We start from the raw sequence: 19,374 nt of genomic DNA on the forward strand, positions 1-19,374 counted from the left end.
TGAACAGTTATTTAACAATTTTGTGCCTATTGTATTTAGTCTCTATAATTAAATCTGTGAAAGGGCTCTATCTGAGGTATATAATCATGAGAGAAAATTCTTTACAAAGACAGTAATTCTTGCTTTTAAATAAATAGCCGTCTTTATTTTTGACTGGGTGTTTTTAACATGAAAATTTTACAAAAAATCCTGCAGGTCTGAAATAATATTTGTCTGCTGCCAGAACTCTGGAAAGAGATGATCTTTTCTGTTTCATCATTGAGAAATGTTATGATGTGTCTCATTTCATTCCTATTGATTAAGATATGCTGGTACAGCTTGATTTGCAGGTTGTGTTTTCCAGTCTGGGGCAAAAGGACAGCTGAGTTATGTTTTTATAATTCTAGTCTAAATAGGCTTTAAATTGGTCTGACTTTTTGACCTTGAAGAATTATAAGTAATCTTCTAATGTCTATTGCTTCTGTCTGCTGAAGTCCTTCAGTTCCCTCTCCTTCTGTTCCATAGGACACTTTGCAGCTGAGGATGTGAAAATCAAACTGAACGAGCTAAACCAGAAGTGGGACTCTCTGAAAGCCAAAGCATCTCAGCGTCGGCAGGACCTGGAGGATTCCCTGCAGGCTCAGCAGTACTTTGCTGATGCTAATGAGGCTGAATCCTGGATGAGGGAAAAGGAGCCCATTGTAGGGAGTACAGACTATGGGAAAGATGAAGACTCTGCTGAGGTATTTGAGATTCTTGTTTAAATCAATTTTGCATAAGTACAGTGAGGATTTGTCCAATGGTAAAAAATGAGCTGTGATAATTTCAGGATTCTTGAGGGCGGATTCTTGCATCAAGCAAGATTTTGGCTCTTAGTCAAAAGATGACATATTTTCCTGTGCCTTAGTTGCTATTGAGGAACTAAGTTGCTATGTGAAATTCTGCTGCTCAGTATATTAAACCAACTGTGAGGAAGCTTTACCTCTGTATGTACTCTTTTACAGGGTTTTGTTTTTTTAAGTATAATGAAAATAATATCAGCAAATTTCTCATGGGATGAGCATTTCAGTATGAGTCTGGTTTTCAGCAGTTCATTAGCCTGGAAGTAATTTTTTTTGTCTGGATTTGTTTTATTGATATCATCCTGCAGTCAAACACCACATCCCAGGCAGTGCTGACTGACATTTTATCAACATTAAGTGCAGTTTAAAGGCACACTTTAAACTTACCCATATCACTCTGGAAATAGTTATTTCTGGTCAGAACAAAAGAATGTTGCTGAGATAAGGTAGAGGCAGAGCACCAGAAGCATTAGGCCCACTATCTAGCCTGTGAATAAATAGAAGGGATTATTCCCATGAAAGTCACAAGGCTGGCAGCTCTGAAAAACCCACATTCCCTTTGTATGGAGTCAAAGTATATATTTGAAGCAGAGGCATATTTGTAAAATGGCAAGGTGTGCATGTTGTTATTATCATCCACTTTCAGGCTCTTCTGAAGAAACACGAAGCTTTGATGTCTGATCTCTCCGCTTATGGCAGCAGCATCCAGGCATTGAGGGAACAGGCCCAGTCATGCAGGGTAAGGAAAGATGCCAATCATGTACTTAAAATTCATGGGTCAGCAAAAGGTAAAAACAAAGCTCAATAACAGTTGTTGGTTTTGAGAGGTTATTGCAGACTGTGCTTGATTTTTCTCAAAAAAATTAGCAGTCTGTTTTTATAATCATAAGACAGCTGTATTGTTTTGAAGGAAAACAATCTAATGTGGTGGTTTTCAGGGTTTGAGCCCAGACAGCACCTAAACTGACTCTACAGTGGGTTTAACTATGGCTGAAGTCTATTCTAGGACAACAGCATTGATTATAATAGACATGGAAAAGCTCATTTTTTCTTGTACTTTTTTTTTTTTTTTTAGCAACAAGTTGCTCCCACAGATGATGAAACTGGAAAAGAGCTCGTTCTGGCCCTCTATGATTACCAGGAGAAGAGTCCCCGGGAGGTGACAATGAAGAAAGGAGATATCCTCACCTTACTCAACAGCACCAACAAGGTGGGTTCTGGCCTCCTGCTTTGCTGCCCTGCTTGGCTCCCTCAGTGCTGTATGTTTTGTTTGGTTTTGGCACATTTAGCCCATGTCCCCATTCAGCACTTCAGCTGAACTTCTTCACTTCCTTTCCATCACTCCTCTACAGCTGCCAACTTTTCCAAGACAGGGCACATGTCTGTGAGAACTTTAATTCCCTGATGTGGAGGAACTTTTGGCCAAATACAAAGGGAGACATGGGAGTAAGATCTCCATCTTCAAACGACTCTTTTGTTTGAAATGATCTCCATAACAAGAGCAAACTGTTGAGAGCATCGCTGGTTTCCTTGTGTTAACAGAAGTCTCTGATTTGCAGCATTCAGTTGCCCAGCATTCTTTGTGCTTGATGATATCCTCACAGTGATTGCTTAGTGAATTTTTACTTCCAGGACTGGTGGAAGGTGGAGGTCAATGACCGTCAGGGATTTGTACCTGCTGCCTACGTGAAGAAACTGGATCCTGCCCAGTCTGCATCCCGAGAGAACCTCCTGGAGGAGCAGGGCAGCATCGCGCTGCGCCAGGAGCAGATCGACAACCAGTAAGCTCCAACTGATGAGATGTGACACTGCCAGCATCAGCTGGCTTGGCCTTTGCTTCACAGATTGCCACCAGCTTAGGTTAATGCTTCTTACCCTAGGGAGTAATTAATTGGAGCAAAACAAGGGACTCCTTTGCCAGAGGCACCAGCTTCAGTTGCTTTATTCCCACTCTAGATTTTCTTGTTGCTTTTCCCATTTTTAACCGTTAAACTCATGACACTAGAGCTCAACTTACTGTCTGACTTGAGTATTTTGTGTTCCTTTTGTTGTTGTACTTAACTACTTAACTTGTTTGTGAATTATATATGTCCTAAGCAACTCCTGTATATGTAGTTGTCACTTCTTAACGTGTGATCTGTATTGAAAAGCTTTCTTAAATTTGATTCCATTAAGTACAGTGCTCTCCCTATACAGGGCTGCCTCTGAAGGTGCCCTCCTTATGAGCTGGGGCTACTTTGCTTCTACCTCATCACTTTTTTTTCCAAAATGTGGTGCCAATATTTGTTGTCACTATAGGAGCTAAAATGTGTCCCCCCCTTCTTTTTTTTTTCAATTTTGATAATCTTTTTTAAAAGAGCAGCATATCATTTCAAACAGAAAACTGCAAGGCTGCTTAGTAATGGCCTTCTTAAAGCACATGGTGGCTGGAGATTAATTCAAGCAAGGGCTGTGGGTGATAGCTGTGAGTGCTAGCCCCTCTTATCAAGCCACTTGAAAGCTGAAGCTGAAAGTTTTCTGTGTACTCCCATCTGTTTGCGCAGCTACGCTGTCGTTCTGTGTGAGAATTTCTTCCCACTCAGTTGTGTTGAGTCATCAGTTATTACAGTGCCATGCAATAATTACTGGCATTAGCTCTAGAATTAAAATAAATCACACAAAAAAACCCCACCAACCCATAACAAAAAACCTTTTTACCAGCAGGAAGAAAAAATGCTGGAGAATAGTGGCACATTGGTGAGGATTTTAATAATATCATTATTGAATATTCCTCCAATTTCTATCAATATCCCTTCATGGGTTTGCATGTGGCTTTTAGTAACTAGAACAGGGTGCCTTATTTTAGAGCCAAGGAGAGGGGACCACCTTTTAGTTTCTAATCCCATGGCACAATAATGAGGAAATGAGGAGACCTTACAGAGAGAGCTCAACTGTACTGCTGAGGTTTCCTTACATGAATTGTACTCCTGATCTGATTTGCTTTGCTTCTGAACAACTCCTAATTTTCTCCATTTAAATGTGAACTCTTACCCATCTCCTACCACAGACCAGCCATGGATGGAGCTGCTGCTTTCATTATTTTTGTTAATCTGACTAATTTTTCGCATGCATTTGCTGTGCTCCCTGTCTGTGCAGGACTCTCATTACTAAGGAGGTCGGCAGTGTCTCTCTGCGTATGAAACAGGTCGAAGAACTGTGAGTAGGATTAGCCCTTTCCTAAACCATGCTGTCTCCACACTGTCACTGCTCATCCTCCCTTTGTTTCTTTCTCTGGGAATGCTGCTCCAAAGAGATGTGAAGGAGGCCATTTCTGCAAGGAGGATTAGTTTAGATGAATGTGGTGGTCTGTGTTTCCTCTGTTCCTCACAAGCAGCTGCTTATCTTGCTGGGCACCTCTGTGCTGCTGGATTGGTTCATGTTTATTCCATCACACTGGTTTTGCTTACAAAGAGGTTTTAGGGCTATCTGGACTGTTTTCCTTAAAAAGCATCTCCTGCATTTTCTGAAGTGCAGATGGAAATATTACCTTGTTTATATAAATATATATAAAATACATCTACCAAGTATTGCATGACATCTGAATGTCTTAAGAGTTTAGGAATGGTGGGGCTGTCATGGTTTGTCATGTAAAGTAACATTCATGCTGGGTGCTCAAAAACCATTATTTATATAGGGTGATTATTCTTTCATTTTAACATTAACTAAATTTTGAAACCTGTGTTCGTGTCTCCTGGAAAAGATATCAAGTTTGCATTATACTGGTGGAGGTTGCTGGGAAATCCAAAGCCACGGTGTTCATTGGCTGTGCCTGGCTTGTCATAGCAAATATATTTCTTGAAAATTAAAAGTGACACTTTTATGTAAATCTCTCAAGTGTTGCAAAGCAGCTCTGAGGTTAGGTTTGCTTCTGAAAGAGTTTTGCCCCAAATCCTCTATGAGCTTTACAAGTACTTAATACCTAATGCTGTTTGCTGAGGCAAACAGCTGCAGTTAGGGCAGGCTTCAAGTCAGGCTAGAAAGTTTCTATTTAAATCCAATATGAAAGATTCCTAGTTCCTTTCTGCCCACTCTTAAACTACAGCAAACAGGAAGCCACAAAGTCCCTGCTTCCATGGAAGGAGAGCTGATTTATCAGTTTGGTAATATAGATATTACAGCCCAGGATACTGAGGATTTTTTGGAAGAGACTTTGTCATCTCTGAGCTGTTGGTTAGGAAAATGGTGCAGGATTGAACTCCTCAGGCTGGGAGGTTGTAACTGCTCAGTCTGTGCCCTTGTGCTTCAGGGTGGGAAATGAAAACATCCCCATTTGAGGCCCTGCAGGTACCTCAGCAGTGTCTGGTATTATTTGATTTAATAACATCAGAAGGAATGTGCTTAATAATGAGAATCTATTGCTGCTGTTGATCACTGTGGTAGACCAATGTCCAAACTGATTCAGGACATAAAAGCCCTTCCAGATGCAGCTAAAATATCTCATCTTCTGGAGGACTTAAAGTAAAAATGAGTATTAAGAGTGTGTTTTTTCTGAATGCAGGATTTTAAAAAACAGGCATTATGCATTGCTAGAGAGGTTTGTGATTCAGTATCAGTGACTGCAGAACTGCTCTTGGCTTTTTTCAGCAATAGCAAAAGTTCTTGTAGGATCATCTATGTCTAGTTGATTACAAGATGATTTTAAATAACTGGCTGGTTTTAAGAGGTTTATTTACCTGTGCAGACCAATTTAAAGATTTTTGAGGTTTCATTTTGTGTCTGTTCTAATGTAAAGGAGGAGTTATATCACTGATGTTGAGAATTCCACAGATAGAAAAAGCATACATGAAATGAGTTTCATGGATTTCCCAGTTGAATATAGGTGTGTTATCAAAGATTCACACCTTGCTTAAACATTCAGCAGATTTTGCCCTGGAAAATGGCTAGTGAAGTGAAGATGTTTATGTCCTGAGGCTGGTGGATTTTCATAACCTGATGGCAAACTTGGTGTGCTCTAGGAAAATATCCCTTGGCAAGCAAGAGCCTATGGAGTCATTCCTGCCCTGCACTGATAATGTGGTTTAAGAGCCTACCCCAGTCTAGGCTGTGATTTGGGTTTGCATTTGCCCAGTGAGGTGTTGCATGTGAGAATTCTCATTTTGGTGTGCAATCCATGTGGAGGAGAGACATGGACAGTCTTCATTTCCAACTGCACATGAGTAGCTCATCCTGTAGTGGAACAGGGCATAAATTCAGGGATTCCCCATTTTTGGGGACTCCAGTACTTAGGAAATTCCTGTGATTGGATTCAGTTCCATCTGATTGTTCCCTGCTTTCCTTTCCTGCTTGTCCCAGGTATCACTCTCTCCTGGAACTGGGAGAAAAACGTAAAGGCATGTTGGAAAAAAGCTGCAAGAAGTTCATGCTTTTCCGTGAAGCCAACGAGCTCCAGCAGTGGATCAATGAGAAGGAAGCAGCACTCACCAGTGAGGAAGTGGGTGCTGATCTGGAGCAGGTGGAAGTTCTGCAGAAGAAATTTGATGATTTTCAGAAGGTATGTGGTGATGCTGCATAATGTGTGTGTTAATCTTGGCCTTTCCCTTCAGGCTCTCTGATCATGTGTCCATGACAATTCTTCATAGCTGAGTAGGAAATATGGCTTTGATTGGGCATAAAAGGTCCATAGAAGGTATATATAAATTTTTAAATTTTATTTTGTGAGGATAGAGAATCCCATATTAAAGTGTCTTCAGTTTGATTACATTCCCCAGGTTCTTCCATGCTTCTCAGCTCCCAGAGAGCTGAAATTCTCTTTCAACACTTTGCAGTAAAGTCTGCCAAGCTTTGGAGGAATTTCAGTTTGTGTAAAGCATAACCTTCAGCTAAGTTGTTCCTATTGAAAGGGAAGATGCATTTGGTTTCCATCTGTAGAGGTATTTCCCTGAGATATGGGTGGAAAAAAAAATCTGGCAGCTGGAATTCCTTGGCAAGGCTGTCTGGGAATTCAGGGTCACTGTGCTCAATTCCTGCTGTTCACACACTGGGCTCTCCTGGGGAGCCACCTTGTTCCACGTGTTCTGCTTGGGTGAATTTTAATGCTGGGATATTTCCCTGGTCTCTGTAGGATCTCAAGGCCAACGAGTCACGCCTGAAGGATATAAACAAGGTTGCCAAGGACCTGGAGTCAGAAGGGCTGATGGCAGATGAAGTACAAGCAGTACAGCAACAGGTGCTCTTTTTCTCTGCCTTATTCTAATCTAAGAAGCAAAATATTTTCCTCCTTTCTTTTGTCTGATATCTTTGCCTGGCATTGCAAGATTCAGGCTGTTTTCTAGTGTGACCATCCCAAGAAGACATTTAGAATTATATTCTGTAATAATGCTAGAGCAAATTGCACCAGCATCTAGAGCTTTTTCCTTTATTTTTTTTAGGAATGGAAAGTCTACAATAATATTAAAAGTCATGGAGAATCCATGCATTAACTTTGCTTCATATAAATTTGAAATTTAGCATTTATTATTTGCAGGAAAATGGGTGAGGAATGCTAAGGAAAAAGAAAAATAAAGTAGAGTGAAATTCAGAGTGGAGGGCATTTGTGGGTTTTCTGTTTTGGTTTGGGGTTTTTTTGCCAGCTTTTTACATCCTTGTGCTATAAATAATCTTATCCTGTGCCAACTAAGTATGTGTTGGAAAAAATATTTTTTCTGTTGGAAAATAACAAATTGTTTGTCCTGTCTCCTTTGCAGGAAGTCTATGGGATGATGCCCAGGGTAAGTGTTGATTTCTGAGGTGGGTGGAGTGGCAATTGTAACAGGTTTGGGATGTACAAGGAGAAGTTCAGCCATAATTGTAGTTCATTTCCATGATGGAACTCACTAATGACTTTGAATAGACATTCAAAGTTTATCTTATGTATGATCCCTTTATTTCCTGAGTGTCTTGCCCCACATCACAGATCAAAGCAAGCAGCATAACCCAAACTGATACAAATACTTGCATTAAAAAATGTACTTACTCTGTTAAGGATTGAACACAGATATTTTCAAGATTTTTTTACTGTATTCTGATAGTTTTAGATTCTGATTTGTATTTAAAGCTGTTTCTTCACATTTTCAAACAGGATGAAACTGATTCTAAGACAGCCTCTCCTTGGAAGGTAGGTGTCATTGCTTAGTAGCACACAACAAGAAAATAAAACAAAATTACAGCATATCATCTTTTTTTAGACCATTTGCTTCTCCTAATCCATAGAAATTCTCAACAGCCTGGTTTCTACCTCTCTGCTACAAAACTCTGTTTAGTTTTGAGCTTGTAGTGTGAGGGTTTCCAGTTTCTGGGCAGTAGATGTTGAATAATCCCTTGTTCAGTCTGCATGAGTTCTTTGCTTTCTGCTTGCTACAACAAAAATGTTTTTATTCCTCAAAGTCAAAACCATTTATGTCAATACTCCTTTAGTAAGGAATATTCTGTATCCCATTAGTCATCTCCAGCTTATTTACTACAATAGTTAGAAGAAGCCTTTCTCCATTCATTAGAGGCTTACAATGGAAGTGCTGTCACCTGCTAAAGCACAAAAATATCTTAAATATTGTTTAAATTCTCCAACACTGTGTTTTCCCTAGCATTTCATTCCCATGCTTTATGTCTTGCATCCACCCTGTTAGACTTAAAGCTGCTTGTACATCTTTTAAGCTGTGAGAATGTGGGGAAAACAGGTTAGTATGCAAAATTTTGACAGAAAATGCAACCATGTTGCCCGGAACTGGTGACTTTTAAAGTATTTTTTTGCAAATTACAAACATGTACATTGAATTCTAAGAGTGTTATAGTAACTTAGCAAACAGATTTGGGGGGTTTTTAATAAATGTATTGAATGTTGCCTTTAAATTTCCTCCTCTTTGTCCTCATTAAGATTTGTTTGCTTCAGTTCACACTAACATGATAGTGCTTACTTGTGAGTTCTGACTATTCTTACTCTGCTCTATAAGACCTTAGGAATTACAGCCAATTATTCTTAGTTGCTTTTGTAATTTACTTTCATTGTCTTTCTTAGTGGTTTCTGTTTAGTTTTTTAAGGACTTTTCTTTCCGTCTGTTGTGCTTTTGGTTAGAGTTGACTTAAATGCTATATTTTTTATTTCTGCCTTTTCACACAGTCTGCACGTTTGATGGTACACACTGTGGCAACCTTCAACTCAATCAAGGTAATTCCACAACTTTCTCTGACCTTATTTAGAACTTGTGAACATCCTTTTCCATAGGATTTGTCTTTCATTAAGCTTTATAAAGTCTTTTGAATCAATTTATTGAAAGAAGCATTAGTATATACAGCATGTGCTTCTCACGTTAGATCACTATATTATATACATAAAATAATTTGATTTTACAGCTCAGGAGAAACCCCTCAAATTATTTTATTTAACTAAGCTATCTGAATTTGTGCGTTCTTCTGGAATGAAGCAGAATTTAATAACCTTTACCTGTAGTGAAAGGCCAGTCTTGACTTTTTGCTTCCATCATCCAGGAGCTGAATGAGCGCTGGAGATCCCTGCAGCAGCTGGCAGAGGAGAGGAGCCAATTGTTGGGCAGTGCCCATGAGGTCCAGAGGTTCCACAGGTGAGGGGTTTCTTTGGTCTGAACTCAAATGCTTTCTCAATCAAGAATTCTAAAATACAGCAGGACCTGTTCTAAACAAATCATATTCAACCCCCAGCTTGTTCAGTGGAGGAGGGTGGTCTTTTAATTCTCTTTTTGCCTTTCCTTCCTCCAAATTAGAGATGCTGATGAAACCAAGGAATGGATAGAGGAGAAGAATCAAGCATTAAATACAGACAACTATGGGCATGACCTGGCCAGTGTTCAGGCTCTGCAGCGTAAACATGAAGGCTTTGAGAGAGACTTGGCAGCTCTGGGAGACAAGGTGAGATTCTGAGGAAGAAAACTCAAAAACTTCCTTTTATCTACCAGAAATGATTGAACTATAGCAGTTCTCTCTGTCTTCACTGTGTTTATTTCCCTTTCTGTTATCCTAGGTGAATTCTCTTGGTGAAACTGCCCAGCGCCTAATCCAGTCACACCCAGAATCTGCTGAAGATCTCCAAGAAAAATGCACTGAGCTGAACCAGGCTTGGAATAGTCTGGGGAAACGAGCTGACCAGCGCAAGGAGAAGCTGGGAGATTCTCATGACCTGCAGCGTTTCCTCAGTGACTTCAGGTACGGATGTGATTCCCCCTCTCAAATTGTTTATTATTAGTGGAGTACACCTGGCTTATTGTTCCACAGGAATATTTCTGTGAAGGGTTCAGTTGTGACTTATTTCAGTGGAGGGAGGGAACAATTCCCTATTACTGTGTGTTCACAGGGACCTCATGTCTTGGATCAATGGGATCCGGGGCCTGGTCTCCTCAGATGAACTCGCAAAGGATGTGACTGGAGCTGAAGCTTTATTGGAAAGGCACCAGGTATGTCAAAGATAAGTGTATCATAAACTTCAACAAATGTTTCTTTTTTTCTGATACTTTCCAAATAGAGTTCCAAAAAGAGATCAGTTCTAGCTCTGGTTATTGAGCAGCACATCTCTGCCCCTTGCAGGAGCACCGCACAGAAATAGATGCAAGAGCTGGCACTTTCCAGGCATTTGAACAGTTTGGACAACAGCTTCTTGCCCATGGACACTATGCCAGCCCAGAGATCAAGGAGAAACTGGATATTCTGGACCAAGAACGGACAGACCTGGAGAAGGCCTGGGTCCAGCGCAGAATGATGCTGGACCAGTGCCTGGAACTACAGGTACTCTGCTGCAGTTTGGAGAAGAAAAACAATTCCTCTTTTCATTAAAAAGTTTTCAATTTCATGGTGATAACAGTGCTCTTGAGCTGTCTTGGTCATGCTTTGGATTTTTCTCTCCCCAGCTGTTTCATCGGGACTGTGAACAAGCTGAAAACTGGATGGCTGCACGGGAGGCTTTCTTAAATACAGAGGATAAAGGAGACTCCTTGGACAGTGTGGAGGCACTCATCAAGAAACATGAAGATTTTGATAAAGCAATCAATGTCCAGGTGAGGAGTGTAGCTGAAGTCAGGTGAAAATAGTTTCCTTTTTCTCATGTGAATCATTAGCAAAAGGAGTTCTGCTATGTATGGCTTCTAAAGTTCAATCTGAATATTCAGCCATGAGGAATTTGCTGCAGAAGTTTAGAAGCAGCTTGTGCAGATCAGGATGTATTTCATTGCCTACAGACAGTGTAGAAATAGTGGCAAGTATTTGTGTAAATCTACTGATTTGAAATTACTTTTTACCTTTATTTGTGGCAGAAAAGGGTATATTTCAAATTTCTTGTAGCAGAAAGCTGCCTAGATTTATTGAGAGATCATACTGCTGAAGTTTTTAGCCCAAAAGAGCTTTTTTTCCTAAAAGCCACAGCTGAAAAGTGTTCTAAGTTGAACTCTGCAGGTCCTGCAGAAGAGAGACTTCCTTCATAGGGTCCCAGTAATGTGAATTTAAAGAAGATAAAAAGGCTTGTTCTGTTCAAGACGCTGCTCATCATTTGACTTTAGGGGACCACAGTTCTAATTCATGGTTTCTGGTTTCTAGGAAGAGAAAATTGCTGTCCTGCAGTCCTTTGCTGACCAGCTGATCGCTGCAGATCATTACGCCAAGGGCGTCATCGCCAACAGACGCAACGAGGTCCTGGACAGGTCAGTGCTGCCTGGGAGGAGAAGGCAGTCCTGGAAATCCTCTTTGGGGATGTTTTGTAGCTGTTGAAGGTGATGCCTCATGTGGCTCTAGTGTTTTGTTCATTTTATGTGTCAAATTACCACAGGTGGCTTCGTCTGAAAGCCCAAATGATTGAGAAGAGATCAAAGCTGGGAGAGTCTCAGACCCTCCAGCAGTTCAGTCGTGATGTGGATGAAATAGAAGCCTGGATCAGTGAAAAGCTTCAGACTGCAAGTGATGAGTCCTATAAGGATCCCACAAATATCCAGGTGAATGTGGTTCTTGCCTTAAAAATCAGAATATCATTGTTAACTTTGCAAGGCCTGCTCTGGTTTGAAAATCCATGCTGAGGAATTCGTGTTCAGAGATGACAGAATAGTGCATCATGTTGGACATGTTCTCCTTTCAACAAGGAGAAAATGGAAGTTACATTATGCATGAAAGGAGACCCAAAATAGGACTTGGTTAGTAATTATTCATGCCTATAATTAATTATTCATGCATATAATTAATAAGATATGTGGTATCTGCAGCAGAAAGTTTCCTAAAGAAACCCAAGTGGCTGTTCTGTTTCTCTCCCAGCATATAGACAATAAGGAAATGGAATTCTTGGGTCTCAGCTAGAATGTGAAATCTCATTTATTTTTCAGTATTAAGGAATAAAGTTATCTCTTATGTTTTAATTCTGGTTTATGAAGTAGTATGAATGCACTGAACTACTTCTCTCAATCTGTTTTATAGCTTTCCAAACTGCTGGTAAGTAGTTTGGACTAGCCTGGTATGTGAATTTATTTTCTCTGTATAAGCTTCTGTGTAAGCCCAAGCTCTGGTTGCTGCTCCATCCATCAGTTCATGTAATCTCTTGTTTTTTCTGTTAGTTCTTGACCTCCATCCAGGTACAGCTGTTGATCCTCGTCCTATGGGTGTGGCTTTTTTGTTCATTCCTATTCAGCATCATTTATTTATGTATTTGTTTTGCAGGTTTTCTGCATGATCTGTTTAATTTATGCTGCGTTCACGATGTAGTTTAGGGTTTTTTAGGAGTTAGCCCATAGGAGAATGGGGTTCTGTCCCCCTTTTTCAGAAATTTGGCTGTTTGATCATCACTTGTGATGATTTAAAACAGGGCATAATGTCAAATTCATGAGTTTGTGTTTGTAGAATCAAATGCTGAAGATGGAGGATTCAATAAATGTTAGATCTTGATTGGCTTAGTTCTTGCAATAGCATAGAAGGGAATAAAGCAGAAGGAACACTCCAGAAAAAGAGATGTACCAGATGGAAAGCTGACAGCACTTGTAAGAATCCAAGAAGGAGAGTAAAATGAGGATATGTGCAGGGAGAAGATAGAACAAAGAAAGGGGAAGCCAGTGAGTAAGAAATGAAGGAATAATTTGTCGCTTCAGAGTGTGGTACATTAAATTACTATTTTTTTAGTTGGAAAAAAAAAATATTAAACTAGAAAGGCTTGTCTGCAATTTGTTGTCATGGTAATTATATGGAGATATGCAATTGGCAGCTTTTAAATTGAATTTTCCAAGTTGTTAGAGCTAGCTTTGAAGGATATGCTTTCATAATCTCAGGATTTGGGGGTTACAGTTTTACAGTTCCCAAAATGAAGCAGTTCATGCAGAATTTCTCATACCAGTGCTATAGTATCTTTCCTTTTTTATTTTTGATCTAACATTTCCTTTCATCCCATTCTCTAGGACACTCTCTACCCATGTCCAATGTCACTAGCATTTCCAGTTTATACTTGCAAATTCTGTCTTGTCACTTTTGTGCTGTTGTCATACTCCTGGTGGGTGGATGGATCATGGATACATGAGAGCTGCACTCTCCTTCCCACACCAAGGCTCCTGTTGTTCTCATGGTGCTCTCAACTTGGCAGTAAAAAATTCTTACCAAATAATTCAGTTACATTTTTTTAACTGTTTTTTTACTGTTAATTCAGTATTTATCTATATATACAATGGGGCTGTGTATGTCTAATATCACAGCTGTGCAGAAAGCAGATAAGCTGGAGCAGTGATTTCTGTTAATTACCTATAGATTAGGAAGAGAAGTAGGAATTTGTGCAGTTACTGTTGGAGTAGAAAGGATGATCTACTCTACTGAGGATATAAGTAATTGCTGCTTTTCAAAGGGCTGCAATGAAAACTAGGACTCTTTACTGCAGTAACAGCTCAGCTCAGTGCAGGGAATTTTGCCTTGGCACCTGTGAAATGCAGAACATGCTGCCAGAGCTCTGTGTATCAGCTCACCCACAGTTTTGCCAGGTCAAAACTTGGCGGTTTCTCAGGTAATGAGAGTAACCACTGGAGCGAGCAGTAAATTCCCTCCCCAGAGAGAACTTCAGCTCAGCCTGTGCACAAAGCCCATGAGAACAATGGAGGAGCCCTTTGTGCAGAGCCTGATGGTGTTGGGTTTGTCCTTGCAGAGCAAGCACCAGAAGCACCAGGCCTTTGAGGCCGAGCTCCACGCCAACGCCGACCGCATCCGCGGCGTCATCGACATGGGCAACTCCCTCATCGAGAGGGGCGCGTGCGCCGGCAGCGAGGACGCCGTCAAGGTGGGCACCTCCCAGTCTTGCTTGGCTTTGCTTTCAGCAGTGTAACTTCCACCATGTTCTGGTTTTGCATTGATCAGAACTTTTTTCATGTTTCATTTGTGACACTTACTCATCTTTCTCACTTTCTGACAGGCACGTCTGGCTGCCCTGGCTGACCAGTGGCAGTTCCTGGTACAGAAATCAGCAGAGAAGAGTCAGAAACTGAAAGAAGCTAATAAGCAACAGAATTTCAATACTGGCATCAAGGACTTTGACTTTTGGCTTTCAGAGGTAATAAGATGGGAGTTAATTACTTGCAAAGCATCTTTTTTTCAGTTTTTATTACCTTTGCTGATGTTAGATTTTGTGGAGTGCTGTTTATCTTTGAGCAAGTCTAGGTTTATTTAAAAAAAAACCTTATTACCAGTAAAATTCTTGTATATGTGTTATTAGTTATGAACAATAACGTGAGAAGAAGCAAATTTGCATGGAACCTTTTAGGTATGAAACAGGTGACAAGGTAAAGGTTTAGTAGAAAATTGAGAAGTAATTTGCATGGTTTTAAAGCATAATAGTCTCAAGGAGTTTGTGAACCACAATTTGTTCTTCATTCTATGTTTCCTTCTCCATCCCCAGGTGGAGGCTTTGTTGGCATCTGAAGACTATGGGAAGGACTTGGCATCTGTTAACAACCTTCTGAAAAAACACCAGTTACTGGAAGCTGATATATCTGCTCATGAGGTATTGCTTTCCCTTTTAGTTTTGGAAGATAAATCATAGTCATGAGCAAATCCTATGGGTACAGCTCCTGATACCAGCTGCAGTCACAGACTTGTCAAAATGTGGTCTTTAACAAAACCTGTGACTCCGAGTCAGATTCTGATTTTCATCCTGACACAATGAGCACAGAAACGAGCTCTGAGCAATCCCTGCTCTCTCTCCCCTCCGTGTCCAGGACCGCCTGAAGGACCTGAACAGCCAGGCTGACAGTCTGATGACCAGCAGCGCCTTTGACACGTCCCAGGTGAAGGACAAGCGCGAGACCATCAACGGGCGCTTCCAGCGCATCAAGGGCATGGCCAGCGCCCGCCGCGCCAAGCTCAACGAGAGCCACCGCCTGCACCAGTTCTTCCGTGACATGGACGACGAGGAGTCCTGGATCAAGTGGGTGTTTGGGAAGTTCTGGGCTTGCCAACAACACTCATATCCTTTAGTGTGGCTTTAGAGCTGCCTTCCAACAACTGCGTCAATGAGAGTCCAGAAAAACTCCTTTGGGTGTGGTTTCTTACCTGCCATTTTCGTTGGTCAAATACCAGTAAGCATAAAAACACTGTTTGGACTCAGACATTTCATTCTAGTCTTTTTGGGAATGCTCCTACCACAAATGCAAACCTTTTGCAGTTTCAAGTACTTTCTTGATTCTAGCCAGTTGTTGTAATTAATCAAATGGTCTTTCCACATTGGTGTTAGTACCTCAGGAGGAGGGAAAGACATGAGGCTGATAGAAATCATTCAAATTAGAGCACTTCTTTTGTCATGCTTTTAAAGCAAACAAAATTTGGACAACTTTACAAAAGGCATCTATATTTTGAAAAAGAAAACAGTACAGAGGAATTCTGTCCTTCAAAGATAAATGATGGGCCCTCTGTCACCTTCTTTTCCTCAGACAGGAATTTGCATCCAAGATCTTTGTGCAAGGCAGAGCAGTTGTATATCTGAGGGGTTTTTTGTTTTCTTTGTCAGGTTGGACCTTTAGAAGTAATTTTCATATTTTATCTTTCTCTCTCCTCTGTTGAATTTAGAGAGAAGAAACTGTTGGTCAGCTCAGAGGACTATGGCAGAGACCTGACTGGTGTGCAGAACCTGAGGAAGAAACACAAGCGCTTAGAAGCAGAATTAGCTGCCCACGAACCTGCTATCCAGGTAAAAGCCTCTCCCCATGACAGATTTCTCTATAAGCAGCATCTTTCTTGACTGTGGAAGAGAAGAAAGCCAGCAGTAGTTTTGCTGGACCCCAAACAATGTACATGAGGAAGGCAGGTGATGTTCCAATAACTGTTTCTCTTTAGGGTGTCCTGGACACGGGTAAGAAGCTTTCAGATGACAACACAATTGGAAAGGAGGAGATACAGCAGAGACTGGCTCAGTTTGTGGATCACTGGAAAGAGTTAAAACAGTTGGCAGCTGCTAGGTATGAATTTCTATAAAATTCAGTATTAATTCAAAGTTATGTGGACTCATAATGATCAGATTTATAGAATTTCAGGGTGTGGGTTATTAGGAATATGATGTAACAGCATCTATCACTGATCACAGACTCTACAAGACTACTGACAATGTTCCTCAGTAGAAACATGAGCCTCTTTTTGAGGTGTATATTATGTTTAGCCATTTCTTGCACCAGTTGGAAACCACAGGCTTGCAATCAGCTGGCTTTAATCCACTAGCAGGAAATTTTTCATGATTAGAAACTGTTGGGAGAGAGTTTGCTTCAGTCCTTTGGCAGCTGCAGACTTTGTAGTCCAAGGAATTCCTAGAGCTCCAGCCATGGCTGCTGCTGCAGGAGTGAAGTGTGAATGATAAGGTTCAGGCTCTGCACATTGTTTTTATATTTGCATCTCAATGCCATAAAACTGATTCGTTTTACCTTCCCCACCCAGGGGCCAGCGTCTGGAGGAGTCTCTGGAGTATCAGCAGTTTGTAGCAAATGTTGAGGAAGAAGAAGCCTGGATCAATGAGAAAATGACACTGGTAGCCAGTGAGGATTATGGGGACACACTTGCTGCTATCCAGGTATGGAGGAAGTTGTCAGCACTTTATTGTTGCATTACTGTTGGTTAGAGCATAACAAATTTTTTAACTGTCTTTACAATTTAGAGGTTGTTTGCTCCTTTTGAAGTCCTACATTGTAAAAATGTAAATCCACTTTGTAAAAGCATCCCAATAATGTTATTTCCTGTAGAAATTACTTGCAGTTTGATGTAGCTTTGCATCTCTTAACCTCTGATTGGAAGTCAGTCTCAGTTTCTTTTTGTCCACAGAAAACCAGTAAGTTGTGCTAACCAGCTAAGATTAATTTTTGACAGAAGTTTGTGCTAACTGATTTATGAAATGAATTACTTTTTAATAAATGGTGAGAAATTATTTTTAGAAGTGCCTGTGTGTCTTGTATTTGCAGGGCTTGCTGAAGAAGCATGAGGCATTTGAGACTGATTTTACTGTCCACAAGGACAGAGTGAATGATGTCTGTGCTAATGGAGAGGATCTCATTAAAAAGGTGAGCATGAACTAGTAAAGAGAAACCTTCAAAGGCTCCCGAGGACATCTTCATGTTACAGTAGACTTTCTCTTTTCTGTCATGTCTTTAAAAAGAGCTCTTAATCATTTTTTGTGGCTGGAAAAGCTGTTGGTGTTCTGCTTTCAAAGCTGTTTCTGAGACATTATCTTTCAGCTGAAGTCCTTGCTCTGTCCCCAATGTCCTGAATGCCTCAGATGACTTTAACATCATACAGGATGGCTATATTTTTTTTCCTCCCTGTCATACAGAACAATCACCACGAGGCAAACATCACTGCCAAGATGAAGGGGCTCAGAGGCAAGGTGTCAGATCTGGAGAAAGCAGCAGCTCAGAGGAAAGGCCAAACTGGATGAGAACTCAGCCTTCCTCCAGTTCAACTGGAAAGCAGATGTGGTGGAGTCATGGATAGGTATGTTCTGTACAATATTTGGTCACAAACAAACCTTAAACTCCTTCATTTCCGAAGGTCTCCGGTAGCTCCTTAAGTGCTGTTGTAACAAGCAGACCTAAGCCCAGAGTAATCAGCAATGCTGTCCCTGCTTCATGCCTTTGTAGTAACCTGATCTGGAACAGAGGCAATGTTTGAGATGGAGAAATGACATTTTTGCAAAATTTGTTTCATTTTCCAGGGGAGAAGGAAAACAGTCTGAAGACAGATGATTATGGACGTGACCTCTCTTCAGTGCAAACCTTGCTCACCAAACAGGTCAGTGCTGATGCTGCTGCCACCCCGTGAGGGAGGGACCAGCTGAACTCTTGTGAACACACAAGAATCCATGTTTGAAATATATGCAGGGTATTGGAAAGGTTAAAGACCAATACAATCTCAAATGCCTTTTGTTCTTTTAATGCTTCAGGAAACGTTTGATGCTGGACTTCAGGCTTTCCAGCAGGAGGGAATTGCAAACATCACTGCTCTGAAAGACCAGCTGCTCGCAGCCAAGCACATCCAGTCCAAGGCCATCGAGGCCCGGCATGCTTCCTTGATGAAACGCTGGAATCAGCTACTGGCTAATTCTGCTACCAGGAAAAAGAAACTCTTGGAGGCTCAGGAGCACTTCAGAAAGGTGAGTGACCAACCATGGGCCTACAAAAATCTAATTGTGCACTTGATAAAAAATACACACTTGCAGCTAACCATTTTGGAGATCCTGGAGAATTGACAAGAATTTCTGAGATGCTTGCAAGGCAAACTCTTGCATGTTAATTCCAGATGAGCTCATACAGAGTATTTCCATTACTGAAAAACTGGGTTTTTTTCTCTTTTCAAGGTTGAGGATCTCTTCCTTACCTTTGCAAAGAAGGCCTCTGCCTTCAACAGTTGGTTTGAGAATGCTGAGGAGGACCTGACGGATCCTGTACGCTGCAACTCCCTGGAGGAAATCAAAGCCCTGAGAGAAGCTCACGACGCTTTCCGTTCCTCCCTAAGTTCTGCCCAAGCTGATTTCAACCAGCTGGCAGAGCTGGATCGCCAGATCAAGAGCTTCCGTGTGGCCTCCAACCCCTACACTTGGTTCACTATGGAGGCTCTTGAAGAAACCTGGAGGAATCTGCAGAAAATTATCAAGGCAAGTCAGTGAGGGAAAGAGTCTCTTCATATTTTATGACCTTTCAGTCGTCCCTGGAAGTTGTTCTCTGAGATAATGGGTACAAGAGTTTGTCACCATAATACAGTCAAAATATTTCAAAATTCGTGAGCAAAGAAAAATTGCTGTTAACTATAAACTTGTGCTATTGTCAGTTGTTCTTGTGGTTTTCCATGTGTGGCTCTTCCAAAGGCAAAGCATGTGTCTCACTTCCTAACTGTCATAGAAATTTGACTTGTCTGCTATGCAGTGAAACAACTGCTGGTTCAATTGCAGTTCTCAGGACTTCAGTTCTGAATTACCACCTGAGATGCTTTTCTCTAGGTATCCAGGACACCAAGCATTCAGTGTTGTTTTGAGGCTCAGAACTGTGCTTTTAGTTTTTGCTTTCTGTTACAGGATGAGACCCAATCCCTTTGTTTCTCT

The 19,374-nt window shown here is 41.0% G+C and overlaps 1 protein-coding gene across 1 annotated transcript in view; it reads left to right on the plus strand.

Annotated features, from left to right (window-relative positions):
- SPTAN1 (spectrin alpha, non-erythrocytic 1) overlaps nucleotides 1-19,374 on the plus strand; it is a 42,695-nt gene that overhangs the window by 16,120 nt on the left and 7,201 nt on the right. The window contains 32 exon segments of the mRNA XM_036393753.2: nucleotides 505-722; nucleotides 1,468-1,560; nucleotides 1,897-2,031; nucleotides 2,454-2,602; nucleotides 3,957-4,016; nucleotides 6,153-6,351; nucleotides 6,922-7,026; nucleotides 7,544-7,567; nucleotides 7,918-7,953; nucleotides 8,953-9,000; nucleotides 9,321-9,412; nucleotides 9,572-9,716; nucleotides 9,829-10,010; nucleotides 10,159-10,258; nucleotides 10,389-10,586; nucleotides 10,709-10,855; nucleotides 11,391-11,494; nucleotides 11,620-11,782; nucleotides 12,255-12,269; nucleotides 13,954-14,085; nucleotides 14,218-14,355; nucleotides 14,701-14,805; nucleotides 15,020-15,228; nucleotides 15,867-15,987; nucleotides 16,134-16,255; nucleotides 16,725-16,857; nucleotides 17,243-17,341; nucleotides 17,611-17,697; nucleotides 17,699-17,771; nucleotides 17,992-18,068; nucleotides 18,220-18,429; nucleotides 18,634-18,930. Coding sequence (XP_036249646.1) covers nucleotides 505-722; nucleotides 1,468-1,560; nucleotides 1,897-2,031; nucleotides 2,454-2,602; nucleotides 3,957-4,016; nucleotides 6,153-6,351; nucleotides 6,922-7,026; nucleotides 7,544-7,567; nucleotides 7,918-7,953; nucleotides 8,953-9,000; nucleotides 9,321-9,412; nucleotides 9,572-9,716; nucleotides 9,829-10,010; nucleotides 10,159-10,258; nucleotides 10,389-10,586; nucleotides 10,709-10,855; nucleotides 11,391-11,494; nucleotides 11,620-11,782; nucleotides 12,255-12,269; nucleotides 13,954-14,085; nucleotides 14,218-14,355; nucleotides 14,701-14,805; nucleotides 15,020-15,228; nucleotides 15,867-15,987; nucleotides 16,134-16,255; nucleotides 16,725-16,857; nucleotides 17,243-17,341; nucleotides 17,611-17,697; nucleotides 17,699-17,771; nucleotides 17,992-18,068; nucleotides 18,220-18,429; nucleotides 18,634-18,930 — 4,016 coding nt within the window.

Source organism: Molothrus ater, chromosome 20, assembly GCF_012460135.2.
Source record: "Molothrus ater isolate BHLD 08-10-18 breed brown headed cowbird chromosome 20, BPBGC_Mater_1.1, whole genome shotgun sequence".
NCBI classification, from domain to species: domain Eukaryota; kingdom Metazoa; phylum Chordata; class Aves; order Passeriformes; family Icteridae; genus Molothrus; species Molothrus ater.